The 18,617-nt window shown below is 39.0% G+C and overlaps 2 protein-coding genes across 32 annotated transcripts in view; one reads left to right on the top strand and one right to left on the bottom strand.

Annotated features, from left to right (window-relative positions):
• Positions 1 to 7,882, top strand: part of dock7 (dedicator of cytokinesis 7) — a 49,737-nt gene extending 41,855 nt beyond the window's left edge. For 13 of the 29 annotated variants that reach the window (XM_044198407.1, XM_044198393.1, XM_044198395.1 and 10 more), the window contains 10 exons: positions 88 to 231; positions 593 to 724; positions 1,778 to 1,792; positions 4,417 to 4,551; positions 4,670 to 4,759; positions 4,942 to 5,178; positions 5,472 to 5,615; positions 5,800 to 5,906; positions 6,161 to 6,328; positions 7,108 to 7,882. In XM_044198407.1, coding sequence (XP_044054342.1) covers positions 88 to 231; positions 593 to 724; positions 1,778 to 1,792; positions 4,417 to 4,551; positions 4,670 to 4,759; positions 4,942 to 5,178; positions 5,472 to 5,615; positions 5,800 to 5,906; positions 6,161 to 6,328; positions 7,108 to 7,150 — 1,215 coding nt within the window. In that variant the 3' untranslated portion in view covers positions 7,151 to 7,882. Of the gene's footprint in view, positions 1 to 87; positions 232 to 592; positions 725 to 1,777; positions 1,793 to 4,416; positions 4,552 to 4,669; positions 4,760 to 4,941; positions 5,179 to 5,471; positions 5,616 to 5,799; positions 5,907 to 6,160; positions 6,329 to 6,451; positions 6,472 to 7,107 lie in introns of all 29 variants that reach the window. The other 16 variants (XM_044198405.1, XM_044198390.1, XM_044198414.1 and 13 more) reach the window with 4 other exon arrangements.
• A 155-nt stretch (positions 7,883 to 8,037) lies between these two features.
• usp1 (ubiquitin specific peptidase 1) lies at positions 8,038 to 18,030 on the bottom strand. 3 transcript variants are annotated; one of them, XM_044198424.1, is made up of 9 exons: positions 17,682 to 18,030; positions 16,942 to 17,175; positions 16,220 to 16,361; positions 14,737 to 14,838; positions 14,302 to 14,468; positions 12,957 to 13,657; positions 12,298 to 12,456; positions 11,657 to 11,858; positions 8,038 to 10,974 (listed from the first exon to the last, which is right to left on the bottom strand). In XM_044198424.1, the coding sequence occupies exons 2-9, from the start codon at positions 17,109 to 17,111 to the stop codon at positions 10,203 to 10,205; spliced, it is 2,415 nt and encodes an 804-aa protein (XP_044054359.1). In that variant the 5' UTR covers positions 17,112 to 17,175; positions 17,682 to 18,030; the 3' UTR covers positions 8,038 to 10,202. The 3 variants fall into 3 exon arrangements, with proteins under 3 accessions (XP_044054359.1, XP_044054356.1, XP_044054357.1); XM_044198421.1 differs by having other exon boundaries at positions 14,302 to 14,471; positions 17,682 to 18,029; XM_044198422.1 differs by lacking the exon at positions 17,682 to 18,030 and adding an exon at positions 17,408 to 17,591 and having other exon boundaries at positions 14,302 to 14,471.
• Between the last annotated feature and the right edge of the window lie 587 nt (positions 18,031 to 18,617).

Genomic DNA, 18,617 nt, shown 5'->3' with positions numbered 1-18,617 from the left:
CTTTTTGGCAATAGAAATGTCTGCATATGTGTGCTTGTTTTTTTTTTTTCTTATATTTGTTCATATGTATGTACACGCATGCTCCAGAATATTTCCTCCAACGTGCTGGAGGAATCTGCAGTCTCTGATGATGTGGTGTCACCAGATGAGGAGGGCATTTGCTCAGGGAAATACTTCACTGAGATCGGCCTTGTGGGACTCCTGGAGCAGGCTGCTGCCTCTTTCTCCATGGTGAGAAGTGGAAAAGGATAGATGGGTGATTAGATGAATGGATGTTGACAAGCATGTCATGGATGTAGTCGGGGATTTTGGAGCAAGTGGCTTCTTCTTTCTCTCACCAAACAAATTAACACATTTTATTCTCATAAACATTTATTTATGAATTATGAAGTCATTTAACAGTCATTGTATTCAGCAGTGTATTCATCTGTAATTGAATGTAATGTAAAATACAAAGGCTGTAGTCAGATGTCTGTGTAACTTCTCCAGTGATCCTAATTCAGGCCTTTAAGTCCCTTTAAGAAACGTAGGCTGATGTATTTTTGTATGACTGATTGTACCATTCTAACATTTGTCTCGATCTCCCTTCCAGGCGGGCATGTATGAGGCGGTAAACGAAGTGTACAAGGTACTGATCCCTATCCATGAAGCAAACAGGGATGCAAAGAAGCTAGCCACCATTCATGGTAAACTACAGGAAGCCTTTGGCAAAATTGTGCATCAGGTAAACACACACACAAACAAGGTGTAGATGTCATCTTCCACACTGGAAGTGAAGCTGACACTGGATTTATACAAGAACCAAAAGAGAAAAGTATTTTTTTAATCTCAGTGCGACCCAGATTTGATTTATTTTTTATTTCCATTGTCGGCCACTTGCAAGGAAAAGATCACATCTGGGTAACATAAGGTTATAGATGATTTTTTTCCTTTGTTCCTGTGTAAATTCAGTAATATGGATCAATAATAGCATGTTCCAAGATCATCACTCAATATATATAATAAACACCCCAAAACAGTCACATGGATGTTTTGCACAGGCTTTTTCACATATATTACAAATTTCACATTTATAGGGCAGTGTAGAGGGGTTAAGTTTCTTCCAGCAGGATCTTATAATAGAAAAATGTGACAAAACCAAGGTCGGTCTATAAGGAGCAAAGTTTTTCATCTACAATGCCTCAGAATACTTTGCATTCTTCACGGTCTTGACACATGTAACACAGTAACAACACCAAACACAATTAGAAATGTAGTCATGGTGCTTAGCCTTCACACAGATACAGCTTTGCATGGTTTCATTATTTGGCATTTTAATTCCAGTGTATTTATTTATTTATACTTTGTCAGATACCTTGCATGCTTTATTATATTTGTGAAGTATGAAACAGAGGATGCATGAGGCGTGGGAAGAGACTCCTGTTGTGGTTTTTCTTAAAGGCCAGTTGTGTGACTTATAATGACAATGTCAAGTTACAGTGTGGGCAAGGTTACAGTCATCTGGTGTGCAGAGCAACTGCTCTTACAAAGCCAACACTTTTTAATTAACACAAATAATTATCCTTGATTCATTCACAGAAAGGTTTTTTTTGTATTTTTGTATTTTTTTTTGAAGGTCAGTTGCTCTGTTCTCCAGCTTGACAGCTAGTAACCTGGATTAGTTTTAAAGAGTCCATTCTCCTTGCTGTAACATCACAGTGTGTGCGAATGCCACACTGTGTATGGGGGGTGTATGTGTGTTGTCGTTCACTTGTCCTGTATTCTCTTTGTCACACAGAGTACTGGCTGGGAGGTAGGTGGCTAAACGGTTCCTGCTTGGCCCTGCTCATGTTGTTTATCTTTTTGTATTGTTATTTTTATTTACTCTCATCTTTTTATTTGCTAGCCATGGGCATTCAGTTGCTCTCTTTGCTTTGTTACATACATTCAATCCATTAACATCTCCAGACAATGTCAACTGTATGCCCCCACTGGGGACACTTGCTGTAGAAGCAGCACCCTCACCGTTTTCCTCTTTCCTCCCTCCTCTTAATGTGCAAGAGGAGCTTGTGTTTATAACATGACAGTGTTGGCAGGCTGTGCATGGGAGTCACAGTGTGTGACACTAATGACAAAAGTCTCAGTGAATGCATCACCTGCACAATCCGCACTCTCCCTGTCCTCATCTTCTGTCTGTCTGCTGGTGTGTCACTCAGAACACACTCATTGACTGGCACCGTCTGCTGTCACACTTCATCTCATCTTCAACCACAGGGCTCGATTTCAGTGCACTGTTTTTACGCGAAGGGTATCTGTTAGCCTTCCCGTTCTAGCCATGGTTATTCTTTTTACACCATTAAATGAGCCTTTTAAAACACAAGGTGTTGCAGACTTGCATTGGGTCGAAGCTGGAACCAAATTCCTGAGGCAGTCAGGTTTTTTCCAAGAGGGTTCAACTCACAGTAATCTCATGATTACTTGATTTATCCCTTTTGATTTTGATTAGTTCTTATTCTTGCCCTTTCTTTTAATAGTTCAAACTAAATCGACCCCTGATTTTATTTTATTTTTTTCATCCATTCTGTTCTTTTGTTAACAGTATTAACCTCTGAGTTCTTATGGTTTGTTGCATGAAATGGACAGAGCACTCTGTTCCTTTTGGAAATGCACTGAGAGTGCATGTTGTGCAAGGTGGTGGATCTTTATTTTCTCACTTTGTCTTTCTGTAACTGTCTGCCTTTGCATGGTCCTGATCCTCCACAATGAGTTTATGTTCTTTCTTAAAATCAATGGAGATATTTTTGCTGTTGTGTTAGTTTGTGTTGTTTTTGAAATTCTCTGGAAGAACCCAATCCTCATTAAAATTTGTTCTGTTTTCTCCTTTTTGATTTCCCTGGTTGCCGACCCTTCCTTCCCACTTTACTTAATTGTGTCTTGTGGTAAGTTCCTTAGTTTTCAGGGCCTCTTAAATTTCTTTTTGAATCAGCAGTTGCAATAGAAATATTTTTAAGATTTGCCTCAAACTTGCAGTTACAAAGAGGGTTTATTTAATCTTTTACTCGTAGTCAGATGACAACTCACGCAACTTATCCACAGCTTTTCCCTTTATTATGTTCTGCACACACATACACACTTGTTCACTCACATACACTTGTATAAGACCTGCTGTGCTTTCTGACTTTAAGTATGTACTTTAATGTGAAGTTGCTTTCTGGGTGTTCTTTCCAAGTAGAGGTCTGTGTAGAACAAAATTTTGAGTTTCTGTATTTGATGGTCACTTTCCCGTCAATGAAATTTTAATACTTCCTAAAATATCACAGGGTGGTTGGGTTCATGGCATCAGTTTGGAGTAGTTATGGCCATTTTTGTTCTGCAGAGACTGTTTTCTCAGGCTTTCTTCTGTTCACTATCTCTGCTCGTGACTCTTGTGGCTGTTTTATGCCATCTAAGGCTGCTTTTTAGCAGCCTTCTATGTTGCTTTGATCTTTGATCCGTGGCCTATTTTCCTCAAAACAGGCAAAATGCAGACAAAGAAAAAATGTGCTTGCAAGCTGGGCAAAAAGAAGAAGTCAGAGTTGAAGTCAATTTCAGTTTATTGAATAATAATCTAATTTAGGAGTATCTATTATACTTATTAATGACGTGAATATTCTGCTGGCTGGTAAAAGAGGTTGTTGTTTCTTGTTGATCTTTTGCCCTCTGCCTGTTACCCTGAGGTGAAACACTGCACCTGCCTGCCCTCTGTGTATTTTACAAGTGAAGAGGTGGAAAAGCTGTAGAACAAGCTCATTAAAAACTGGAACTTCTACAATGGATTCAAATATGTGGCACTGTGGTTACCACTGGCTAAATGTGTGGATGATAATCTGGAGGTTGCTGACGACCTCTTGGCTGCTTTCGATCTGACACTGGCCTCTGTAGACATTTTTCAGACCAATTTCAGACCAGTGGACAGAATAAGCAAACAATTCACTTATTACATGAAATTGCTATTTACTTAAAGCATTATCTATGTTAGCTATATATTTGCAGAGTGCCATGCAGATGATGAAACTCCCTGTTGCATTTTAGCTGTCATTTCTCTGAATGAACTACAACCTTTTCTCCCTTTCTTTACCCCTGTGAACTACACAGTCACAACAGGAGCTGAAGCCCGGACTTCCCATCAGAATATAAAGCAAAAAAAAAAAAGAGCCATCATTTGGTTGCCAAAGTATATTACAATATGTAACAGTGACCAGCATAAAAAGCTCACCATTGTGAGAGTTTGGGGTTTGCAGTCTCTCAGTCTGGTGTCTGATTTGGACAATGGCTCTTTTGATATCTGAAAGTTATTTATTTTGACTGTTAAGGTCTGGATAGAAAATAAATACGTTCTTATATGAAATTAATGCCTATTCTTGCTCAGCACTAACATTTATTTTTCTCTGCTCGCAGGATGGAAAGAGGATGTTTGGTACGTACTTCAGAGTCGGATTTTACGGTTCAAAGTTTGGCGACTTAGACGAGCAGGAGTTTGTGTACAAAGAGCCTGCCATCACGAAGCTGGCAGAAATCTCTCACAGGCTAGAGGTAAATACCACCACGTAGGCTGTAGATTTCCTGTAATACCATGACTCTTTGCTGTGTGTGTGCTTTTAGTAGTCTTCGGCTTAGAACTAATGAGGCTCTGTGCTGTGTTTCTTCTCAGGGTTTCTATGGGGAGCGATTTGGAGAGGACCAGGTAGAAGTCATTAAGGACTCCAACCCAGTGGACAAGTGCAAGTTGGACCCAAATAAGGTTGGTGTCGGGCAGAGTGTACATTCCCACATCGTTGGATAAGTGGATTGAAATGGATCAGTTTGTGAATGCGGTTTAGAGTGATTTTATTCAAGCTTTTAGTCCGAGCATCCATCTTTACCAGAAGGAACACAATCTAAAAACTTAACCAATCAAAAATATGACACTCTTTATTTCTGCAGGCATTCATCCAGATCACTTATGTGGAGCCGTACTTTGACACGTACGAGATGAAGGACCGCATCACTTACTTTGACAAGAACTACAACTTGCGACGTTTCGTCTATTGCACCCCCTTCACTCTGGATGGGCGGGCCCATGGGGACCTGCACGAACAGTTCAAACGCAAGACCATCCTCACCACCTCCCACGCTTTCCCTTACATCAAGACACGCATCAACATCATCCACAAAGAGGAGGTGGGTGAACAGTTTACAACCACTGCACAAAACAACTGTCCTGCAGAAACCTTAATTTTTATTTCAAGCCTTTTTATGTAACTGGTTTACCTTGATTTCTTCTCAGACAGCCAACCAAACCATTAATACATATTTACATTTTTTATTTTTAGTGCAAAACAACATACAGTATCTTATCTCCCCCTGTGGATGGATGATATTCTGGAGATTAGGTGGTAATAAAAGGGAGCTGTTTTATCCAACTCTTTCTGTGCACCCTAATCACTAAAACCACTTGTCTCGTCACTTTCCAGATTATATCCACACCCATCGAGGTGGCAATAGAGGACATGCAGAAGAAGACTCAGGAGCTGGCCTTCGCCACCCACCAGGACCCTGCTGATGCAAAGATGCTGCAGATGGTCCTACAGGGATCAGTGGGCACAACTGTCAACCAGGTAAAGTTTTAAGATGTCAGGTATATTTGATACGAAATATAACTCTTGAGTTCTGTATTTACAATGGTACATTGGTGTAAGATGCTTCCATTTTGAGTTTTGGCATAAAAGATGTCAGAAGCATTATTACTCAAGATTGTAGTAAAATTGTAGGTGGATAACCCATATTATGTGTTTTCCTCAGGGTCCTTTGGAGGTTGCTCAGGTGTTCCTGTCAGAGATTCCCAGTGACCCAAAGCTGTACCGACACCACAATAAGCTACGACTCTGCTTCAAAGACTTCACAAAGAGGTATGGACTGTGGATGATGACTCACATACCTTTGAACAGGTACAACATTTTGGAAATTTGTCTGAGGGACACAAGATTTAGTATGGAAGCACATAATCATGAGAAAACAATCTCACAATTACATGTTGAGCAAAGCAAAGATTCTCCCCCTACACTCGCAAGCGTTTTTGGCATCTAACTGTTGGCCCTATCAAAAAAGACAAAGTGTAGTACAGAATCTACCTGCCAGTATTTGATGGACTTCTCTGCCAAAGGTGTGAAGATGCCCTACGTAAGAATAAGAGCCTGATTGGTCCAGACCAGAAAGAGTACCAGAGGGAGCTGGAGAGGAATTATCACCGGCTGAAGGAAGCGCTGCAGCCCCTCATCAACAGAAAAATCCCTCAGCTTTATAAACCTGTGCTGCAGGTCAACTCACACAGGTAGGACTGAAGGGGGGGCACTGTTTCTGTGTGTGTGAGAGAGAGTGAGCAAGTGTGAATAATATGTTTTGGATGTAATATTAAATCAGTCTTTTTGTTTTTGCTTTTGTAAAAATCATGCAGCAAACGGACAGCTTGACAAGGTAGTTTGGGACTTTCAGACCACATTTTGTGACGCTGTTTTGAGTCTATGTCCTGTGTTTGTATTATTATGTACGGTTCCCACGGGTCACTGCATTTCTGCAACATGGGGCAGTTTTTAGAGCTGTATTCCAGAAAAGAAAAAATATTCAAGGAATATAATAAAGAAAAATTCTATTTCTCAGCAATGCAGTACATAATATCAATTCATAATGGCAAGTCTAATAGTGAAGGCCATAAACGAAAAAAAACAACCTTAGCAAATCAAGAATGAATAATGTTATTTAGTCAATGTGTCTACAACCTAACATGGCATATCATGTAAATGATGATCACAATGGGAACCCTACATTTGTCATTTACATCGGTCATATAGCATGTGTGGAAAATAAACTCTGGTTTCACAGGTCTGGATGAAAATACTACTTGGTTGTTGGACATTTTAGTCCTCCCAGCTTTGCTATTCTCACACGCCAGATTTCTTAAAAAATGGAAATAGTAGATAAGACACCCTACATAATGCCAAAATCAATGGGCTTGAAGTCCATTTAATCCCCCAAATCACTTTCTTGATCAATGAAAACATCAGGTGATCTTCCTGTCTGTGTAAATCAAAACGTTTTTTTTCTGATTTCCAGAGATTCCTTCAGCAGAATGAGTCTTCGCAAGCTTGACATTTGAAGATGAAGAGAGTACAGGCACACACACACACACGCACACATACATAACAGAAATTGCAATATTAATTTATTCTTGAGTGTAAATAGGAGTGTCTTCAAAGTTGGTCAGTGTGTGCTTAAAGAAAGACTAAAGTGTTGCAGCTTGGTACGTCATTCCAGTGTCTTAATTTGTTTACAGACAAACTGTTACACAATCAGAGGGACGAACAAGTGGATCTTAAAGATTAAAGAGATACCTTGGCATTTAGAATTTTTCTTTGCTGGCCATTTGTCACACAAGGGAACAAGTCTTTATATTTGTCCCTATGTTACCATTAAAAATAAATAAATCTAATAATATTAGCCTTCAGAGTATTCTTTGTATTCAGTGGCTTGTTAGTTTACATCCAGCTGATTCTGAGATCCCTTTATCGGTTAATTAAAGTGCCAAAAACCATTTTCTTTCCGCCAATTTTTGACAAGTGTCTGCAGAAAAGGTACGATTTTAAAAGTCAAGGTGTCTATTTAATTATGTACTGTGTCAAAAATCTGTATTCAATTTCATGTGTGCACTTTTTTTATTACGGTCTAGCAATGCATTTTACAAAAATGGTACCATTATTTATCATGACGCTTTATCATTTTTAGTTGAAAGAATGTTTTAAAGTTAGGTACTTTAAACATACTTGTATAATTTTATGTAGTTTTGTTTTGTTTATTTTAAATATTTTACTAAATAAATATTTTAATGTTCGGTTGGTGTATGCTGGTAATCTTCTTGCTTCCTAATGTTTTTTGTGTTTATGTAGGATTAATGTTATGTTGGAGAAAACAAATCAGTAGGATGTGAATAAGAGAGTATCGCCATAATGTTTGGCAACAATGAAAAGGATCGGCAGAGAGGACATGTGAAGGTAAAAACTTTATTACTTCTAGTGTGAACCTGCCAACATTAATATAATTACAGCTGGAAAGAGGTACAGTTTAAAGGAAACAACACACTTGCTGTTGTCACATTACATTAAACCAGATCTGTAAGCACTATGTTAAATTACAAAACTTACTTTGGAAACCTTTCACAGGTATATATAATTTATAGTGAAATAACTGAATATGGCCGAGAATGGGTGTTACTCACAAAGCACAGCTAAATAATAACTGATTCAATCCCTGAAACCATGATTGAACTTAAACACTCTGCTGTAGAAACTGAGATGAACAGTGTCACCTTTACTGAATATTTTAAACTACACAGGCGTAATACCAGATGACCAGAATTTTCACACGCAAAGTATGCGATATTAATTACAAAAAACACTGAACAAGCATAAAACTGCAATCCTTGATTAATAGGAAAGTCATTATTTGGGCATTCACAGGGACAAATTTATAAGCATAGAACAAGTCAATCATAATTTTCTCCAGCTTGTTTTGGCTGATTGTGAGCACCTGAACATGAGACATGCTGAAATCCGGTTGTTGGGATAAAATTTATTTCAGTTGTGACCACGCCTGGGATGAGCGTGACATTTGTAGATGTCCGAGTGCAGTAGGATGTTGATACACTTGAAGTCAAAACATTTAGCTCTGCAATGCTCTCAGCTACAGTTCACACACAATTAATACAAACTGCTAACACTGGAAGTATACAGCTATGAAGATGGCAAGCAATCAAATCCAAACTGCTCAGATGTGTCTTAATTGTTTTGTCTTAAACTTTCTAACAGACCCTTTTCTCTAAAGAACAAATAGAAAAACAGAACTGGAGGCAGGTCACATGCTGTGGGAGTCAGTCTCACTGAGCAGGGATTTACTATGTAGGTTATAAACCCTCTATCTTTGACCATTCCGTCTCTGAATTAAGTAACTAACCCTTTAAATAACAGATCCAGATTTGCACATTCAAATATGCAAATTGTTAGTTACACACTAAATTAGACATGAAAGATGAACAAGGCAGTTTCTCATAACCTTGCTAAACGCATTTTATAAAAACCTGATAGCTTACTGAAGAAGTATACATTTTTAAGAGTTTAGGTTTCACGTATCTTCACTCTGAATTGGCACCTTGAAAAAGTTTCTGATGTCTGGGCTGAGCGAGAAACTGAGTATTAACAGTATCAACAAAATATGTATAAACATTTTAGCGTGTAAAAATATGCCATTATGGTAAATGTTACAAAATAGTCCAACACTGTAGGCTTTCCAGTATAGATTGCATCAATTTCAGGCTTCAGCTGTACAAAACAGTGTTAATATTTGTATGTAAAAACAAGGAATCAGTGCAAAACTTTGAGAATTTGGTATGGGAGGCAGGCAAAGGCTTTTCTTAAAAATTAAAGAAAATATTGCAGGAAAAAACCTGCAGCATATTGTTCTCTAACTTCATGAAGCATATTCTGCATTGCTTTGCAAGTGCAAAGGATTTGACTTTTAGTTGAGTAATCTATTCCAAATATACACAGCACTGACAGTCTCCTGTAAATGCAAATTAATGGATTATAGAAAAGTATTCAACTAGAAAAGACATTTGCATTTTCACTCAAATTTTACTTCTAAAGTGCTTTTCCAATTTGTAAAAAGGAACCATACAAACTAACTGAGAAAACATAAAAAACAAGATGATATAGACAATGACAAAAAAAGTATAAAAGCCAGTGTCCAAGAAATAATAGTACAGACAGCAAAAAGACTGTACTCAGTTTACAAAAGGTAAGAATCACATCCAAAAAGAAAGAAAAAAAGTTTCTAAAAGGCTGAAGTCATCCCTGGCACACAGAAAATTAAATAGCCGTTTGTCTGAATATTTCTAAAATATGACTTTGAACCCCAATTAGCTCACGGACATCTAGTCCATGAGAAGGTCTAAACAGCTTTGGTCCCACAGCGAGACCAGACTGTTGCAGTGTGGGCTTCTGGGCTGAAAAATGTCTTCAGTTCAGGTGCTAATATGGCAGCCACAGTATTTTTGGCACGGTTTGTGGTATTGCAAAATACAACTGTCTGGGTGCTCAGCTGCCAAAAAGCCTGACTGGCACAACCTCCCTGAGTCAACAGCGGTCCTTGTGTTCATGTTAATGTCCATGTTCGGGCATCCTTCTGTAGAACAGCAGGTAAGGTGTCGATGAGGAGCATGTCTCAGGAGAGCAGGCTCGCAGGAAATCCTCCTCCTCAAACAAACGCACCTCAGAGTCGTCGAACAGCAGCCATTTGCCCTCATATTCAAGGAGGTTGTTCAAAGCCTGCTGCTCCGTGGCCTCCACCGCGCCACAGGAAGTCATTGATGCCTCAGGCTCCTTTTTAAGTCCTGCTTCAGTATTTTGGCCCAGGCTGTTGATGGTTTTTCTCCGTTTGGATCCTTCTGTTGTTCCACTGCTGGCTGCTTTCTCCGTGTGTTTACTGCTGCTGTTCCCAAGGTCATAACTAGACAAACTCCTCTGGCCCCCCAAGAGTCCAACCCCACCCTCTGACAGCTTCTTGCCTCCCGTTTTGCTGCTAGCCAAACTCGCACCTCTCTGTCCCCTTGCATTCAGGCTGAAAGACACCTCTCCGTCATCGTAGTCCAGCACTTCATCTTTCACCTGTGTTCCCTCTTTACTTTCCTTCTCCTCCTCCGTTTCTTTTCGGTCCTGCAGCCAGAGCTTCACATCTTTCAGATCACACATGCGGACGTAGGCGGTGTAGTGGCCGCTGCTGATGGTGACTCCACTGTGCATGACCACACCAAATAGCTGATAGGGTTGACCCTTTGTGGACGAGGGCCGAGTGCACCACTCATCCAGAGACAAGGTCAAAGGGGTCTGCAAGGGAGTGTTCACTTTAGACAGACCTGCATATGGGTCCAAACTAGGAGGAAAAGAAACCAGGAGATGAGTCAGTATCTGTGATAGGGATGAATACCACATCAAACAAGCCAAGCAGCCTGTGGTTACTACTGTATACTGACGGAGGGCTAAATAATTTTTAACCAAATCAATACATAATTGGAATTTGTTTTCATTTAAACCATTAAAAATGTAGGTTAAAATCTGATTTTAAAAAATGCCCTTTGCAGTGCAAATAGTTGTTTTTTATTAGTCTGATAACTTGTTAACTAATTTTCCTCTTCACTTTCTATTAGTGGAAGCATATTCTTGTTGTCCTTGTCAAAATAGCAGTGTCTTCTTGCAGCAAAAATATACAACAACTTTTGGAGATGCAGAGACTTAAAATCTGAATAAAAAACAATTTCAACTTGCTCCTATTTAAAAAAATAAAAAATAAAAATATCTCTATTTCTGTGAAAAATTGGTAACCCCCTCCAACAATTGAGCTTTTTGTATCCTTAAAAGAAATGACAGCAGAGCAACTACAAAATCATTAAGATCATTTAACATTCAAATAAACTGACAAATACGTCTATACTCGGTCATCACCATATCAGTACTGCAGAACTGAAGTGAATCTACAGTACTTTAGAAGAAAATGCTGAAAGAAAAAAGACAGAAAACTGAACAGTAAAAGTTACACATGTTGTTCATTAACTCACTCTAAACTGTTGGCAGAGAAGCGCTTCAGGTGAATGGTGATCACTTCAGGAGTTTTGTCAAACAGCAGACTTCTCTCAGCCTCTGTGTAATGATGACAGGTCTCACAGAAGTATTTGTCCTCCCCAGCGATGCGCTCCACTGAAGCAAACTGGGCGATGGCCCATTTCAGAGTCTTCAGCTCTGGTTTAGGATCAGGAGAGACTGGGACGAGAGAGGACACCAGTTATTGAATCATGTTAGTTTTCATCTGCATTGTGGTCTGGAAGAAAGGAAAGGTGTACATGTTCATGACGTGATATTTTTGTCATTTTAAATTCAGTTTTTTATCCAAAATAAAATTGGGTGACATAATAAAACTCAAACTTTATAGTGTTTATAGTGTATCATATTTTTTGCTAGTACTTTCTCCTGTGTGCACTGATGTAAAGGCGAGCTGCTGTAACAAAGAGTTGCCCTTCGGGGATCAATAAAGTATTTCTGATTCTGAAAAGAAAAGAACTTTCCTGTGTATGTTTGCACTGTGCAGTTATTTTAGATGTTGCCAACAATTTAGGTAATGTAGGTAACAACTTTCAATGAATCACGGTACAGGGACTTTTTTTTGTGACTGGGTGCAAAGAGTTATTATAAAAATCCTCACCCTCAGAGAGGTCGTCTGGGCTGCTGGGTTCGTCATCGAGCACTGGGACACTGATGTCCTGGAAGTCCTCTCTCCTCTCCGTGAAGCTCTCACACTCTAAACAGCGAGTCCTCAGAACCAGTTGGCCCTGGAACAAGCGCTCCATCAGGTCCAGACCCCCTGAATATAACACAAAGACAGGGCTGACTGATCGGTGATATTTTATGTCTGAAAACATAAAATTTAATTGGTCTGATTTCCCAGGCCAGAGGTTAAATTCAGTGACCAGGAATCTGTAATCTTTCCTGTTTTCCCTTCTTACTCATAATAAAATAACCCATCAAGAGAGAAACAACACTAAAACCAATGTCATTTGAAAGCCTGTTTGAAGCCCCATAAATAATTATAATATAATAACCTGGCTTATTCTAGAGGCTGTGAAAACAAGCCTCTTGAATGAAAATTAAATAGGCAAATCTCTGAAATCACTGGTAAATATGACCTTAATTCTCTTTTTTCAGTTTATGAGTTGGCTATTTATTAATTCTATTTAATGAACCCCACATTTCCTGCACCTGGCGAATTAGATTACCCATATTAAACAAAAAATAAATAGTTATCTATCTTTCTCTCCTTAAAGTACTGCCCATGTCCCATTCATCTTATACTAATAATCTCACCTTGATGTTTCAATGCCTTCTTGTCTTCAGCCATATTTTGTGGTGATCTCTCCTCACTGGTCTTCTCATTCTGACTTTGGTCGTCAGTCAGCCCGTTCTCCTGCTCTAGTTTGTTGTGGTTCTTCACGGTCATGGAGCTGATCTTCCCCACGCTGCGGAACTTGGAGAAAATACTTGGTTGTTTCCCAGAAGGCCTCAGCCAGCTCAGCTTAGTCTTCTTCTTTCTTTTCCCATCTGCCTTTTCACCTTTCCCCTCACTGTCACTCCCTCCTTCCTCTTCCCTATTCATTTTCTTCATCCCTTCATCCTCTCTATCTTTGTCTTGGGTGCTGTCCACTGTGATGTCACTGGAGGACCTCCTCTTAGAGCGAGTGAGGGGTTTATTTCTACTGATGGCGTCTTCCTCATTATCAGATTTCTTAGACTTGACAGACTTTGGCTTCTTTTTGGCATTTCCCACTTCGGTGTCACTCTTTCTCTTGCCGCTGACTTGGCCGTCCTCTTCTGTGGGAGTTTTGGATTCTGCTACAGAGCTGCTGGACACATTCTCAATTTTAACTTCCGGCACATCGTCACCCTCCCTCTCCAACTCCTGCTCCTTCCTGATGGTGTCACAAGCCTCTTGGATATATCCCAGGATGCACTGCAGCACCTCCTGGGCGTCATGCTGAAGATAGCCTTCATACATGGGGTTCAGCTGCCTGCAAACACGTGTAAAGCTGTCAGTTAGTTAACTGATTTAAATAAAATAATAATGATAAACATTTGCCTGTTTCAGCTTCAAAAGAATAGCAGCACATTTTCACGTTTTTAGTTTTCTGACTGTTGCGCAAAAGGAAACGTGTCATTTTAACACATTAGTTTGAGTTTGACAACTTGGAATGGGCATTAGTGGTTAATTTTGACTTTTTATAGACTAGAACAATTAATTTAATTAAATACAATCAAAGAATCCATGCCCTTATCAAAGCAATGTGTTTATATTATCTATGGGTTTTTGCTGCACAGCTTCATGCTCCTTGAGAAGCTGTTAATTTTCATTTTAAATACACACTCAGGCATGTAATGTGACAGTATTTGGGTGTTTAATTACAACATTTTATTATTAGTCAAAACAATGCCCATGATAACAGAAGAAGGTGGTTTAAGAAAAATGTTTCTTAAATAAGTCGGGTTCAAGTTCAAAATTCTACTTGAACACACAACTTGTGTAGAATGTTTCTGTACCAGAAAGCGTAGTTTTGTCCTACGTAACTCATTAGAAATGAGTTACTTTACTATTTGAATGTATGATTTGAACAGCCACTTGGGCACAATCTATAATTTAAAATAACCACATCATTACCTGAGTGTGTGGAGTATTTTACGAGGCGGTGTGGCGAGTTCTCCCTCACTGAAGCTGTCAGGGTTTAACAGGAAGCCGGACTGCAGCTGCTCCACTGATGTTATCAGACTGTTGAAGCTCCCAAGGAGCTCAATTTGAGCTGGCAAAGCCTCTGCTGCAACTTCTGACTGCTGAGAATGTGGTTGAAGAAATAAAATATACAAACAAAATTTATAAAATAAAAAAGGTCTCTGAATTGTAGCTTCATATCTGTTATATCAAATGGACACAATAACAGGAACACTTGTGTGATTGCACTATATTGTAAAATAGCTCTAGAATTATATTTGCAAAGCTTACGATTCTCAATTAGTGGCGTTGATTGAATATGTTAACTTCTGCAGCCATTGTTTGCAAATGTACATTTTGTAAAATAAAAATTTGTATTGCACCAACCTCTTCACTTTTGTCAGTCTCTTCTTTTGATTTGACTTTTCTTTTAGACAGGTTGTACAGGCTCTTTATGCCTTCTCTGAGCCCTGGGCAGTAGTACAGCACCTGCAGGAGCAATAAGACATCAACATTAGTCATCATATTTTTACCTTCCCTTCTTTACAAGGAATCTAATCTACACAGATATTATATTCCATTTCTGCCATACGCTGGACCTACAACATAAAATTGAAAATAATCGTTAGTTGCAGCCCTATTCATTAATCATTAAACACAACCTAGACCTGGATAAGCAGCAGAAAATGGATGGATGGATGGATTGACCACTTAAAAATAACTAATTACAACTATTCCACATATGAATTTTACATGAGGTCAGTGGTCTGGATTAGTAGACCTGGGGATTTCCCAGCCAATATTTGCTTAAATCGCATACATAAACATTTTATAAGTAACGTTACGGCCTATAAAAAGGTTAGAATAATTATTTTAGACCTTTGTAAGTGAAATTCAAGACCACAGATACCCTGTACAATGTCAACGCAGTACACAATAATAACACAAGTAGTGAAGTAATACAACCCTGAGAAGTTTCCTTCTTGCACACTGCATAAGAGGTTGCCTTATTGTCTAACCTGGCCTAAAGGAAGAGTTACCCTAACACATATTGTATGTTCTTTCCTCTACAAGAGAAAAGTCTTTCTTATTCAAAACAAGAGATGAAATATAACCCCATGGCTACAGAGACTCCATTTGAACAGGTGTTGCAGAGGAGATCATACAAGTGCCTGAATGTGCGATAAAACCTCCAGTGCCTGTCTGTCTTTGGCTATTTACATCCAAACACTGCCAATACAGATAAGCCACAGTGAGAGGATCTGATCTGAACACACAGTACATCACAGTCAGGAAGACACAGGATAGCGTGGAGCAGCCACTTATCTACAGCTTTTATCTGTTCTACATCAGCCACAGAAGACACTGACAAACACTTCAGTCTTTCGGTCTACAGTGTCGATGTTCAACAACAGTCTTGGTGACATTTTATTTCCTACAAAAAATGTAAAAAATATTTCCTCTTAAGTTGCTTTAGAATTCTTTATGCAAGACAAGGCCTGTGTCATGGCTTTATATGTTATGACTTGTTATATGACACACACTGAAAAAACAAAGTTAAATCCGCAACGAAGGTCAGCAATATACGTGGATCACAATTTATCAGTGTAATATATTAAATTTGATATAGGAACTGCATTTCATGAGATGGACACAGGCCCTTTAAAAAACACAAATTATAGTCCTGGTTGCCTATGTTTATTTCTGAGTTGTTTAGTCAAATAATTACACTTCCTTTGTGAAGCATTATCCTTTCTATACATGTTTGTTACATATATACATGAATGCAACATGCCATATACACATGCATGTTGTAGCCAAAGAGCATTAAAGGTGTATGTCCATTCTGTCTCTGGTGACGATGACCCACCTGTAAGACACTGTTCAAATAGCAGGTGTTGCCCAAGTTGTTGAGCCCCACAAATGGCAGCATGTTCTCTCTCTTCTCACATGGCAGGAGAAAGCCAGGTGAGGCTGGACATGGAGAAGGACCAGGGACCACCTGATCACAGCTGCAGAACAGTGGAGGGGGGGGGGACAAAAAACAATGTTTCACATTAAGAGAGAAAATCATCATCAGCTGATCAGTTGTAGTATAGAAGTATCGCACATCATTTTCTGAGTAAGTCTAGAGCAGATCAAATATCATCACTATCCTGTTTCTGATCATAAATATTCAGGGTAAACTGAATTGGTTTCAAGGAATCCCCTGTAGGTAAGGATATTCTGTCTGGGTTTCTCAGCATTGTTTGGCTAATGAGCCCATTTTTAGTTCTCTTTTCCCCCAGTAAATTGAGAGTTGTCTAATTATCATATAAATGAGAAGATATTCTTTGATATGAGAGCATGGAGACAAGGATTTAAGGAGAATAATGATGCTTTTCAAACCAAATATCAAAATGTACGGTATACAGATCTGTGAAGTTAGCCCAGTAGTATGATTGAAACTGTGCGGGAATGATTGGTTATGCTGTCGGTTACTTCTTTCCCCACAAACATGCCATTCTTCAACAAGGCAGGGTAACGAAGCAGTGTTTTGAACTTTGTATGACCCCAAATAAAAATAAACACACAGTGACAGCACACACCCACCTTGCTTCAGGCTCCACTGGTTCACCCGTTTTGGGTTCATCTGCTTGAGGTTCAGAGAAATCCAGAGCCCGTTTAGTTTCTTTCTTCTGGAGGAACTTCAGAGACAGTTTACTCTTCTTGATGGGACTCCCCAGCGCCGCCACAATATTTTCACCCTGCAGACCTGGCATCTTTTTTTTTTTTGGTACCTTGAGGGTGTTTTTTTTTCCTACTAAGATGCAACAGCGCACCTCACTGGCAAGAAAAGGAAACACAGAATTTAATTTCAGTGGGCGCCATCAGAGTTCAATGAGAACGAAAGTAACTACGCAATAGTTAATAGTGCGCAGTTATGTAGCGACACCAAAACTAAGTTAGCTAGACTAAAGTAGACAGCTCTGGTTTATTAAATCCAACCCAGTTAACTTACTGACTGAACAACGCCTTATATGTTAGCTGGCTAACGCTAACTTACTGGTTAACTTACTCTCTTGTTTTCAATGTCACCCTCAACTTTTGAAATAGAACCGTTTACATTAGCAACCGTTAACTTTTTAGCGTTACGAAATAGCTACGACGTAACAAATAGCGCACAATAAACTGGTGTTGTTGAGCACTTCACAGACAACACAGCGACAAAACTGGGTCAAAACGGTGTGGTGAAGTGAGAGGCGAAAACAGGCAGCACGCCGTTTCTAACAGTTCACTTAAAGAAAACCAACTCTAAAAATCCCTAGTGTCTAGAGCTTTATTACTCTTACCTGAATGAGTCATTCCAGATTGAAGTTCAATATATTTCACGGAACATCCAGTTAAGAGTTCTTTGAGTATTGCACGATTCAGACGGTACAGCAGAAGTTGGCGCTTTTTCCTGCCGAAGACCCACTCGCTGCTACATCGCCGGTAAAACACCGGGACGACATCAAAACTTCCGGCATAAATGTCCGAATAACGGCCAGCCGTGATATTAAACTTATTTCAGACGGATACGTGAAACTTCTTCTTCCTTCGGTAAAATGATATAACCAGAAAGACTTACATTCCAGACCTCAGGCTCAGATTAAGTCACCTATTTAATTTAGGCCCCTCTGGCCAGTTTTAGAAGCCATTTTTGTAGTCCTTTGTCAAGCTGCAGCAAGCTAGATTGAATCACACCGGCAATGGCAGTTTAGATTCTTTCTTCAAAGTAAAAGTGAAGATTTAGATGGTTGAAAGTGAATCATATACATGATCTCTAATTAGGCTAATGGAGAGTCAAATAACGATACAACTAAAAAGAAAACATTTGAAAAGGCAGTCAATTGCGGTTTTGCGGATAACCTAATACTTTTGTAGTTTTACTTAACTAAGATTTTGAATGCAGGACTTTTACTTGTGAAGCCTATTTTTAATTGTTGTATGGCTACTTTAAGTAAAGGAAATTATTATTACTTCCACTACTGGCCAATTGCTTTCTCAGCAAACAAGGATCACCGACATTTTTTATTTACATGTAATTTTAATTTAAATCTGGTCATTTGTACAATTATAGCCTTCATCAATAGTGGTGTGTTACCTGATACACTGTATAAACTTTAGATAGACTAACCGTTTTGAGTAGCACTGATGACTTACTCTATTTAAATGCATACATAAATTAACCAGTAAATAAATATTCATCACTAATCTGAATACAGAGCTCAATATAGTGAAGTGCC

The sequence above is a fragment of the Siniperca chuatsi genome, linkage group LG6 (assembly GCF_020085105.1).
Source record: "Siniperca chuatsi isolate FFG_IHB_CAS linkage group LG6, ASM2008510v1, whole genome shotgun sequence".
NCBI classification, from domain to species: Eukaryota; Metazoa; Chordata; class Actinopteri; order Centrarchiformes; family Sinipercidae; genus Siniperca; species Siniperca chuatsi.
Note: the sequence above shows the minus strand (reverse complement) of the source record. Positions and strands in the feature narration are given on the sequence as shown.

Coding starts and splice junctions, on each gene's coding strand:
- usp1 (XM_044198421.1), bottom strand. CDS start 17,111: ATGCCAGGTCTGCAGGGTGAAAATATTGTGGCGGCGCTGGGGAGTCCC. Junction 12,457..12,956: donor GAAGGCATTGAAACATCAAG/GTGAGATTATTA, acceptor TGTTATATTCAG/GGGGTCTGGACCTGATGGAG. Junction 10,975..11,656: donor TTCTCTGCCAACAGTTTAGA/GTGAGTTAATGA, acceptor TTTTCCTCCTAG/TTTGGACCCATATGCAGGTC.